Genomic DNA, 12459 nt, shown 5'->3' on the forward strand with positions numbered 1-12459 from the left:
CCAATAATTTTCCTTCAGGTAAAGTGTTCTAGTTTTAGCCAACCCTGTCCTTTACATACATATGTTTCAATAATAGGGTTGCCAATTCGTTAAAAATAGTAATACAATTATTCCATATCATCATTATTATTAATACGTTGAACTCAAACATTTTTCAATTATACTTAATTTAAAAGTGTTGAATTAAATTTTTTTAAATTACCTATCACTTCATAAAAATATGGTTAAAACATTGATTATTGTTCACAAACGATAAGTCGATATTATAGCATTGGCATTTGTCCCGCATAGTTGTCAAAAGTTTCAGTTGAGTGTAACATGTCTATCGGAGACCCACCACAATCTACTAAATTTGTATAAAAGTTTGTAATCAATATTTATTAAAAAAAACCCTTATTGAAATTGCGGAATATTAAGTCTCACGTAAATCTTGATTAAAAATATTAATTTGACGATTTTATATCCTATTTGCTTATCTTGTCAATATTTTCACAAAAATATCAATCACAAGGATTAGAGCGAAATCTACATTCAAACCTTGTAAATTCATAACCACGAATTTGAGATTACAAATTTAAATTATGCATACATCTATAAAATATTAACCTAAACTGTAAGTAAACCATTGACGTATGAATCAGTATATAAATTGATAAAATCATCTTGTGATAATTGCATTTCTAAACGTATTGTAAGGACAGTGCTGCAATGTTGGTTCACTTACTTATATATAAATATGTGAGTACATATGTACATGTATACATATACATATGTATGCATGGAAACTTTTATCATAAATGTAGTCATCAAATTTATATTGTTCAACATATTTATTGGTATTTATTATATTTCTACACATGTTTCGATTTAATTTTCGGTTGAACAATTTTCACCCTTATGGTGTTAAATCTGGTCCAAGATGGGTTGGGGACGACGTTGGGGTTGAATTTAGTGTGTGATACACGTTTAGTGTAGTTGTACATAAATAAATACATACAGTGACTCCATCAAAAAAATCGGACACCACTTTTGCAAATCTAGAGTGCGCTTTAACTACCTACATATATATTTACCTATATTTAACATTTTTTGGTATTAAATGATAAATCAGGATTTCATCTAACTGATAAGTCAATATAAACCTGAAACTTGATTTCATAACTATTTTTATATCCGCCACCTATAGAATAGAAAGGTATTTTAACTTTGTGCGAGAAGGAGGTATCTCCGACCCTATGAAGTATATATGTATGTATATTCTTTATCAGCGTCAATAGCCGAGACGATATAGCCATGCCCGTCTGTCCGTCCGTCTGCGCACCTGGAACTCAGACTATAAGAGATAGGAATACGATTTTTTTAGCACTTAGGTTTACACGCAGTTCAAATTTGTGCCACGCCCACCTACACCTCTGCAAATCGATAATAATCGAATAACAGGCGTATTTTTAAAGCTAGAGACAATTGTTGTACATGCAAGAAGTTACTTAAAAAAATTCTTTTGTATTGGCAAGAACTCATACTTACTACGAGTCTTACTAGCTTTGGCTCACAATCTAGCATATTTTGTATTCTATGTTATATTTATACCCGTTACCCATAGGGTAGAAGGGTGTTTAATCTTTGTGCCGGCAGGAAATGTCGATCTGTCCGTCCGTTTGTATGAACACCTAGATCTCAGAGACTAACTAAAGCAGGCAATCCACAGGCGAGCATGTTTGCGAATATGCTCTCCAACTTGTATTTCATTTGCCCACTAACTAGGGCCAACATGTTCGCGAACATCATTTGTCGCAAATTTTCAAGCAGTCAACATGTCAACGGATAACGACATATATGAAAAACTGTTAAATTTAGTAATGGCCAAAGTTATGAAGACCTGAAATTCTTAACAGGAATTTTCTCCCCAGAGCCTTGGGCGCATAATAATTGAAATATAATAATATAATAATTGATTTTGCAGACAAAAAATGAATTCTTTCATACATTCTTTGCTCATTTTGCGCTGCGCGAATACGTGCTCTCTCTACAAAACGATTGCGCAAATGATGTTCGTGCAAACGTTGCCATCCATTGGCGAACATGTTCGTGCAAACACAGACAAAATAGAATAATTTTAATCTCATGCGAACATTTTGACGAACACGAAATTTGACGACGAACGCTACCATCCACGAGAAAAATTTCGTCGAGCACAACATATTCGCGAACATGCTCGCCCGTGGATGGCCTGCTTAAGAGATATATAATTATTATATAAGAGAAATATAATTTTTTTCGACAGCACTTGTAATGCTTGCACAGACTTATTGCCTATTTCTATGGCGACAATATCCCAAGCATATATTATTGCAATTTGGTTGCAATTTTTTTTTTGTATTTTGAATTGCATATATATTTAATTATATATGCTTTTAATCTTTTCGAGAAAATGCCTCAGACGCTTTATTTTTAATTGGTTTTTTAATTATTTATCTTGATGCTTTCCTTCACTTTGCCGATATGAGTTCGGAGTAATATTTTTTTTGCATGTAGAACTACTGGTTTGTTATTCAAGTACATTCCAGTATCCGAGTATCGATACACATATAAATTTTGTTGTGCTGAGAACAAAATGTCAACGCGAAAATTTTTCAAGGCCGTTATTTTTAATATGCACAGAAAAAAACAATTTCGCGCATCTAGGTATTAATATAGAATATATAGATTAGAAAGAGAATACGTTGTTTGAAAATGGACCGTTATTTGTGAAATAAAAAAAATATTCTAAAAACTAAACGATAGCACCACTCATTAGACATTTCTTCTCATAAAAATAAAAAAATCGGAACTTTAAATATTTATTCAAACTCAAGTTTATCGGGCGGGCGTTCATTTAGGGCACAGCTCAAAGTCAATCACTTTAGCAAAATCGCAGATAATTTATATATACCGCGATAATTTTGAACTTTAGATTTGTTCCCATTTTTTAGGATAGCTATAATATATGATTTTTGGAAAAGATCATGAGTTAACGGATAATTCAAACAATTTAAGAAGCGGTTTACAGATACTACCAGCCCAATACCTTAGCACACAACTAGGCACTCCATCCGGGCCTGCCGAAAAAACAGGTTTTATAGTCAATAGTTTCGTTAAAATAGAGCTTTCAGTAATTAAAGAACCAACAATACAATTAGATTAATATATCTGACAAGGATAAAAGAAGGTATTTTGAAAACTTGGAACAGAATATGTTGTTTAGAAAAAGTCAGCAAATAAATCGGCAATGCCATGAGCTTTAGATACCGTCATATTCTCAAAAGACATAAATGCTGGCGATCACACGGATCTACGCTACGAGTTAACGAAGTCATAAAATCGTTTTGGATCATGCTGAAATATTATTCTGCACCTACTCAAATAATTATTATTACACTCAGAGTGCGGAAAGCTGTTTGAGCAACAAAATAGCGGAGAAAGTCAAGAGAAGAGCCAGTTTCCATGAATTTTTTGTTATGTATTGACTTACGATTTTTTAATTTCGAATCAGACAAATGTGAAATTCTTGATGGAACACAAACATCAAATAGTTCAAAGTTGTATACAAAAAATGTAACCGCTATATCCATGTTCCTAGACAAAGAAAGTTGCGACCAGTCAGTTTGAGCAGGGAAAGTTTATCAAAATCGGTATTCCGAAAACAACGAGAACGTTCACCAAAACGTACACCAGACTCTGACGCGTTATATGGAAGCTCCAGCAAAATCTCTAAAGTGGAATGATAACGATCTTCAGGTAAAGATATTAGATTTTTGAATTGACAGACATACTACTTATTACTGTTAGAAAGCGAAACCGGAGACCGATTTTTCTTTACAGTAAAACTTTCAAAATTGTTCAGCAGGTACACTTATTTTAAAAGATGAAATTTCCCGCTAATACGAGAAATTAAATTTGTCCACCTTAACACTGGCTCGAGATTCGGACTTAATATAAGTCAGAATATCATCAGATATCGTATCAGGGGCAAGCCTTGAAACAAACATGTCTTTTTAGGCGGTGGCAACTAACGTGTTATGGACAACTAAAGTAGGAGCTGGAGTCGATTATTGAATCGTTACAGGACTGATGGTCTAATCAGAGGATGGTGATGATTGAATTCTTCAACCGTCTCCAACTCGACCGCGGGTAAAGGGTGCAAAGAACTAAATGGCATTAGTTCACCGGACGGAGAGCTCAATCGGGGCAATCGACAGACGCGTATTGGCCTTTTTACGCTTCGGAGACTCGCTCATGAGCTTCATACTCTTAAACTCAGAAACCAAAACCGAGAAGCTATCAGAGAGTTTTTTAAAGACCACCAATACATTTTTAAAACCAGTTCGCGTCTGCCGTATAAACCCATCGATATCGTGTTCAGAGTCCATGCAGTGTACTACATTGTCGCACAACCAGCACCAAACAAAACCCATTTAGGCACCAACTGACACCTGGCCTTTTTTGGCATATTACATATTGCTAGAAAACAATGTAAGTCTAACTAAACAAAAACAAAAATAAGAATTTTAAACACAGTAGATAATTGATTGCCAAGTAATATGATTTGTTCTTACAAAGAGCACAAAACACAAGCACAGAGAGTAAGCGCGGATCGAGCGAGACGCAAGATAGACGGTATCCAACTATAATACCAAGAGGGGAGAGTTAACTATTGTAGCAGCGGAAACGAAAACACATGTGGTCTTGCAAGCAAAACAATGCAAAGCAAAGTTTGACCACCAGTTTGTTGTTATATTTTAATTAAAATGAAAATAATGTAATTAATACAAGTAGAACCTCTGTGATTTAACGATCCGTAGTTAAACACAGGTAAGAGAGTAAATTATCGACAACTATATAAATTTAAAGGAATGTTAAATTGATTGAAATAATTCATTTTAGTAGGAAGACAAAAAAACACGTCCGACTGGGAGCGAATGATTATTATTGTTATATAATTAATATTAATATATATATATATATATATATATATATATATATATATATATATATATATATATATATATATATATATATTAAGTTCAATGAAGCAGTTTGGCACGAAACTGCACACATCAGCTTTGCAGTTCGGAACGAATTAATATTGCGCGTCCCCGAGCCACCTCTGCAGCCTTGCCAATGGCAAAGACTTCCTCCTGGAAGTCGCAGCAATGGTCAGGGAGTGAAGAAGTGCTTGGAAACCGGGTTGCGACAATATACTAACACCTTCATCCATCTTCTTCCTTCTACCCGTCGGAGAAGAGGCTGGGGGCTTCGGGAATGCAAAGCCCTTCCCTCCAGCAGCCCGGTTCCACGTGTACCGTGTTAATGTGGTTAGTGTAGGTGACGGGGATAGCCATAGGCCATAGCCTATTAGATTGCTTATTGTAACAATTCCAAAAACCGATTTGACGCTTTGAATTTTGAAGGTTTGACGCCAGCTATTAGCTCGAGAGCTTTAGTAGGCGTCGCCCTTGTGCCGCCTGTGTGGTATCGTATACCTCTTCGTGAAGGGGATAAGGTTCATTTTGTCTGCATTAATTCTGAGCCCGGCTGCTTCGGCCCATGACTTAACTTCCCGTAAAGTAAGTTCCATTACGGAGCTGATGGTGGTTGGGCATTTCCCAATAATGCTTATGGAGTCGGAATAGCCAATTAACTTGGGTGTCCGTCTAGTAAATTCTTGTAGCCTGCTATTCACTACCAGATTCCAAAAGAAAGGCGAGAGAACCCCACCCTGGGGAGTGCCACCTCGCACTTTTTTTGTAATGGTCGAATTGACCCACGTGACTACCAATCGCCTGTCGCTAAGAAGGTGTCGTGTTCACTGAGGTAAGGCATTATTGAAGGCGCCTGAAATGTCGACAAAATTCCCAAGACATATTCTTTGAAGTGGTCTGCTTTTTCAATGGAGACTTGCCTATCGTGTTCGCATGCTGGTCCTCCAAAGAGTAGGGATATAACATATATAAATAAATATATATAAATCTCCGATGGCTAAGTGGGTGGTCATGCCTTCTCTACGCAATTTTGGAGGTGCTGTCCGCCGTAGAGATTGACGCTACGCTGTTTTGGTCCGAGGCGGCTCAACCTCGAGTTGTTGTCTGGCGACACGCAGAGAGGATCTCTCCCCCGTCAGCTCAGTCCTCAGCAGTTCCTGAAACGTCGACGCATAGTAGAGATCTGCTACCATATGACTGAGAGGCTATGCAGATCCTACCCAAGCAGCACTTCCTGGGGAGGGTTCAGCAGAGGATTTTTGCCAGCCTAAAAATTGTCGAAGTTATTAACACTTTTGTATGGGCAAAAACGCCGACTTACTAGGGGTCTCAGTAGCTTTGGCTGGCTAACTCGTATATTTTGGCATATTTTAAATATACATAGTACTATACAAATTTACCATAAATACCATTTAATACATTTTTAGTATTTTGCGGCATATTATTTTGGTATATTTTAGGAATAATGTCGCTCTTTTTTACTTTTATTCAAAAAAGATAACGAGCACACTCGACTGTAGCTTTCTGACTTGTTGACTTTGATGTGAAAAATTGGACGTTGTATCTGACAATTATAATTAATTACGAAAGTGTATAACGACTCTGAGCTTTTGAGGGGTAGTTTGGGGCCTATTGAATGAGATTAAAATAATGTAAAGCTTTCACATACAAATAATAACAATAATTAAGCTAGGTATTGAATTTATCTCATGTCCATTATTATTTATTAATGAAATAAATTTAATATTGTAGATTTTTGAAAACTCACTGGATTGAGCAAATTTGCTATCATGATAGACCCAAGCTCTAGTGAAGAAGAGGGAGACGAAGATAGCGTCATTAATCTACCAAGTAAAGGTCGTGTCTCAGTTCCACATAAAGCATCGACACTTGCCGCAGGACCATCATCAACAAGCACTGGGACTTTACCAATTCTGACAACCGTTCCGAGCGTTCATAATGGCGATTTTATTGGAAGCCACAGACCGTCGGCATCAATACCTGGCAATACCAACGCAGGAATTGGAGTCGGAACATCAAAAAATGATCAAACTCAATTCAATACGGAAAGTTCTAATCTTGAAGTGCCCAACAATGGAATTCCAAGGTATAATCATTTAAAACACAGCGAAAAAAATTATAGCTGTGTCTCTTATAATCTCTGAGATCCAGTGTTTCATACGTACATGGCTAGATCGTCTCGCCTGTTGATGCTGATCAATAATATATATACTTTATAGGGTCGGAGATGCCTCCTTCTACCTGTTACATACATTTCCTGCCGTCACAAAGTTATAATACCCTTCTACCCTATGGGTAGCGGGTATAAAAATGTATTCTACTAATGGCAAATTCAAATTCTGTGTTAAATATGGGAGATCAGATTGTTTACAATTTAATCTGAGAGTCGTTAACAATAGTTGCATAATAAATTAAAAAAAGTTGTATATTCGATTGCAACCATATTTTCCGGATGCTTTTAAATGGTACCGGAGCAAAATCTGGACAACCAAATCTTTAAAGTTAGTTTCGAAATCAGTCGTAACGAGGAACCCAAAGACTTAACGAAAGTCTTTAAATATGTTGTGAAAACTTTTAGCGCATTACATATTGCATTTAACATACCTGTATAGTTTAGTCAGTTAGGAAAAAAGTAGGATATATGTATGTACAAATATTGCTTGCACAATCCCTGAAATATTTCAAATGGTAGTCTAATTCAATAATCACAATTTTTTCATTATTTAGTGGTATTTCCCAAGAAACATTAAATCAAAGCGTCGGATCGTCGAGAGCCAACTCGTTACCTCGTCCACTTTCACCATCTTCATCGCTTGCTAGTGATAAACATGATGCCGGAGATCCTCACGTTAGTATTATGTTAAAAATTATCTTTCATCTGGTCAATAATTAAAAGTTACTTTCTTTTAAATAATTAGGAGAAACACGAGCGTGAAGAGGAAGAGCGGAAACGTCGTATTCAGTTGTATGTATTCATATCACGGTGCATATCTTACCCATTTAATGCTAAACAACCAACGGATATGACAAAACGGCAACCAAAAATCACAAAGCAACAATTGGAGATAGTCACACAACGATTTCAAGTATGTTTTTTATAAAAAAAAAAACATAATTTAACTTTGATTTTTATGAGCTTATAATTACTATAGACAAATATGGCTATCAATTAGATAAATCACTAAGTTTTGTAATTGACAACCTCTATATCACATCTATTTTTTCAATGGTCTCATTTAACTTAATTATCACAATTAGATTAGCTTTTTATATTTATTACCCCAATATCGAGCAGCGCAAGAAACGACTATCTATATTTCAGAAAATCAAATCTCTCTCTGAAAAGTGTCTTAGATGACTAACAGAAACTCCTAGTTGGCACAGACCACATTCTTGGCCGCATTAATGGTTATTGAATTCTCTTCCATTGGCATCTTGACACCTTAAGCTTAAGCAAGCTAGAATTCCGATTAACACATCAGCTTTTTCTTATAAGCCATCGTCGAGTATTTAGAGCTCGTCCTTAGTTCTTTTGCATTTCGGTTTATAATTTACATCCAAAGTGTGCTCAAGCCGATAATTTTCCTCCATCTTGCGGCAATCTAATCTCTGCTCTGCCCTTAAATGAAATTAGTATTGCTGTATTCCGGTTACTGCCTGAGTAATTTGAAAGGAGCACAGCGGATTAGAGATACTTTCGTTCGTTTTTTTCGAATATGGCAAAAGAAACAAGTAAGAATGCTACAGTAGAGTATGCTCGAAGTGTTGATACGGACAGACATACAGGCGAACATCGCTGTATCGTTAAGAATATATGTACTTTATAGGGTAAGAGTTGACTTTTACTGCCTGTTAAATACATTTCCTGCAGGTAGAAAGTAATACCACTACATGGGTAGCGGATATAATAATAAATTTTACATTTTTATATTTTCAAAATTAATTTTTTAAGCTTTCGTTAACAGCTGTTACATAAACTTTATTTTCCTTATTTATTTTTTGTAGGCCTTTTTAAAAGGAGAGACCCAAATAATGGCTGATGAAGCATTTCAAAATGCGGTTCAGAGCTATCACGACGTCTTTTTAAAATCGGAGCGTGTTATGAAGATGGTTCAGTCAGGGGCATGCTCACAACATGATTTTCGTGAAGTATTTCGTAATAACATTGAAAAACGAGTAAGGTGAGTTTTTCTTCTAATTCTTTGTTATAAACTCAATTTTAAATATATGCTGTTATTTGTCTCCAATTTAGGTCTTTACCTGAGATCGATGGCCTCAGTAAGGAAACAGTGTTAACATCGTGGATGGCAAAATTCGATATTATTCTTAAAGGCAGCGGCGATGAAGATACAAAGCGTCCATCGCGTATGCAGCAGTCCCTGAATAGTGAGCTTATTCTATCTAAGGAACAACTCTATGATATGTTTCAACAGATTTTATCTGTGAAAAAGTTTGAACACCAAATCTTGTTTAACGCCCTAATGGTTAGTATATAATCCCAAATTTTACTTACCAAGGAAATAAGGAGGGTTTAAGGATTAATATTAAACTTATCCCCATAATGTCGTGTTTATGGAATATCTTTAAAGTTTATTATAAACTTATATATTAATTTTTTTTTCAGGACTGATTTATTAAAAACCAAAAAGCTTAGATACTAAAATTCTAAAAACAAAGGTTTTATTTGGCATATTGGTAAAGTAGTACTTCATTAGAAATATATAGGAGCAACTAAGACCCGTAATAAGTAGGTGTTTTTTCCATACAAAAGTATTTTCTAAATAACTTAGATATACAATTTTATCTGGTGGAAATCAAATTGTTAGGAATTATAAAGAATATAGTTATTATATAACGCTATAACTCACGAACGATTAAAAACAAACAACAATAAATCAAACACGCGTGAACCAATGCGACGAATAAAACTAGAACTACGCGCTTGCAAAGACACCTAGCGCAAATACCGCAAAACTTTTTTGACAACCTTATAGTATGTACCATAAATTGTTATGTTTGCACGCAGATCAAGCTTGACCGCAAATCGAAAAATCGCGTTTTTGGTTGTAGACAAAAAAAAGGTATTTAGCAAAATAGTTTTGTATAAACAAAAACGCCGTTTACTACGGAGCTGTTACTTTGAATGATAATTTGGTAAATTTGGCATTAAATATAGTAATATGTAAATATACCAAAATTATAGCATTCAGTATATTTTAGTGCATTTATGGTATATTAATTTAGTATATCTTAAAACAAATACCTCATTTTGCTATATATTTACAATATGTGTCGAGTGTCTCACAGTCGAGCACACTCGACTAGCTTTCTTACTTGTTTTTATACCCGCTACCCATAGGGTAGAAGGGTATAATTTTTTTAAACAAATAGTCACATTAATCTTTGCTAAAACAAGAACTATTATCATAAATATCATAGGTTAGGTTAGGTGGGACCGACTGCCCCTGTACGGGGCAAAGCATAGACCAGTGGAGGTCCGTAGCTGTACCGGTAGCGTATCTTCGTCTCAGAAGTCGCACAGTATGGATGCATTTTTGGCAAAAGCCAGCAGCATCCTAGGAGGTAGCCGTGAAACGTCCCGAAGATCGTTGTGGCACGGCGAGTTAAGGTATTTCAGCCGGAGAAGATGCTCAAGTGTTTTCTTAACCCCGAGCTCGTTGCATTTCCTGCACTGATCACTGTTCGTGATGCCCAGCTTTACAGCATGGACAACTGACAGACAGTGACCAGTTAAAATGCCTACATTAGTCTGCAGTCTTTCCTTGAAAGCTGCATGTCGAATTTGGTTAAGTTTTTGTTAGTAGAGGCACACATCAGCCTTGCAGTTTTGCGCGAGCTGGCGCAATGCCAAATCCCACTGAAGTCTAGAGCGCACCTAAATTTCCCTGCCTAGAGTTCGCAGGGATATCGGAACACTGCACATGTTACCGACATCAGGCCCAACTCCCTATTTGGCGAGAGTGTCTGCGATCTCGTTCCCATCGATGCCCTGGTGGCTTGGGATCCAATAGATACGCACGACCGCAGATGCGTTGAGCGACTCTATTGCTCTTCTGCTGTCCAGGACAACTTTGGACTTGACCACATCAGAGTGCATTGATCTTAGCCTGGCTGTCAACAAAGATGTTAATTGAGTTGTGATTACGCTGTAAACCCCGAGCCAATTCGGCAGCCTTGCCAATGGCAAAAACTTCCGCCTGGAAGATGCTGCAATGGTCTGGGAGTTTATGGGATTGTTTGGAGACCGGGTCTGGGCAGTATACGGCCGCTCCGACACCATCATCCATCTTCGACCCGTCGGTGAAGAGGTTGAGGGCTTCGGGAATGCATAACCCTTCCCGCCAGCAGTCCGGTTCCAAGAATATTGTTTTTATATGGGCAATACTGGCAAGGGGGATAGTATAGTCCAAGTCTCTACTAGTCTCCCTACCAATGGCGCTGTGACCATAGCCTAGCAGACCCAGATTGCCAGTTGCGGCAATCCTTAGGGACGATTTTGCGGCTATGGATTGCGCGTATAGGTTCAACGGTTCGACACCAGCTATTACCTCGAGGGCTTTATTAGGCGTCGACCTGATAGCGCCTGTGATACACAGTAGCGCTTAACGCTGTGTCCTTTCCATGATGGATAGGTACGTCCTTTTTTTCGTGGCCTGCCACCACACTAGAAATATCATAAATAAAAGTAAAAATATAAGCATGATTTTTCTCTTGATTACTGCAGAGTTTGAACAAGAAGATTAAGGAACAGGTTAGAGCAGGACCTGCAGTCAAAGTTTAAACATAAGATTGAGAGATTAATAAATCAATCGTTTCGAGATTAACATATAGTTAATTAACTTCCTAATCTGATTTGAGCACGAGTACCTTTATTAAATTTATTATTTATTTTTAATAAGCTTGAAATTGAAGACTCCCAAATAGTTTGGAATTTGAGTTAAACTATATTAATTGTGTCTTCTGCTCAAACATTGGCTTTATATTGAATGAGCCAAAACAAAATTAACTATCACAGAAGTGTGAAAAGCATTTCGGAGAAACTCGATTTAATTTTGAATAAAATGTACTTGATACGTTTGTTGATCCCATAAAGCATAAAAGAATGATGTATATCATCTGTCTGTTTATACCTACATCTCAAAGTCTCTAAAGATCTATGGGTATACGTGAATCAAGCGTGTTATTAGAATTTGACTTCCCGTTTCGAAGTCAAAAAGAATATAATTTTTGGTACACAATAGGTCTTAAAGACTTATTAAAAAAATTATGTTATTAACAAAAAGTTAAGCTCAACTTAATAAGCTACATATGAAATTCAGTTGAGAACAAATAAAACAATTAAGACCGTAATCATTTGCAAAAAACAAATGTTAGTTAGTTCCTATTGAGGACTGTT

General features: G+C 36.3%; 1 protein-coding gene across 15 annotated transcripts in view; it reads left to right on the forward strand.

Moving 5' to 3' along the window:
• The first annotated feature begins 254 nt into the window (after positions 1-254).
• The window catches only part of LOC117573257 (calcium-dependent secretion activator), a 32559-nt gene continuing 20354 nt past the window's right edge, over positions 255-12459 (forward strand). For 9 of the 15 annotated variants that reach the window (XM_052006218.1, XM_052006220.1, XM_052006216.1 and 6 more), the window contains exons 1-7: positions 256-362; positions 512-613; positions 6774-7128; positions 7770-7890; positions 7961-8128; positions 9048-9223; positions 9295-9526. In XM_052006218.1, the coding sequence (XP_051862178.1) occupies positions 6812-7128; positions 7770-7890; positions 7961-8128; positions 9048-9223; positions 9295-9526 (1014 nt within the window). In that variant the 5' untranslated portion in view covers positions 256-362; positions 512-613; positions 6774-6811. Of the gene's footprint in view, positions 363-511; positions 614-696; positions 739-3762; positions 3778-6472; positions 6715-6773; positions 7129-7769; positions 7891-7960; positions 8129-9047; positions 9224-9294; positions 9527-12459 lie in introns of those variants that run through there. The other 6 variants (XM_034256338.2, XM_052006215.1, XM_034256335.2 and 3 more) reach the window with 5 other exon arrangements.

This window comes from Drosophila albomicans, chromosome 4, assembly GCF_009650485.2.
Source record: "Drosophila albomicans strain 15112-1751.03 chromosome 4, ASM965048v2, whole genome shotgun sequence".
Classification (NCBI taxonomy): domain Eukaryota; kingdom Metazoa; phylum Arthropoda; class Insecta; order Diptera; family Drosophilidae; genus Drosophila; species Drosophila albomicans.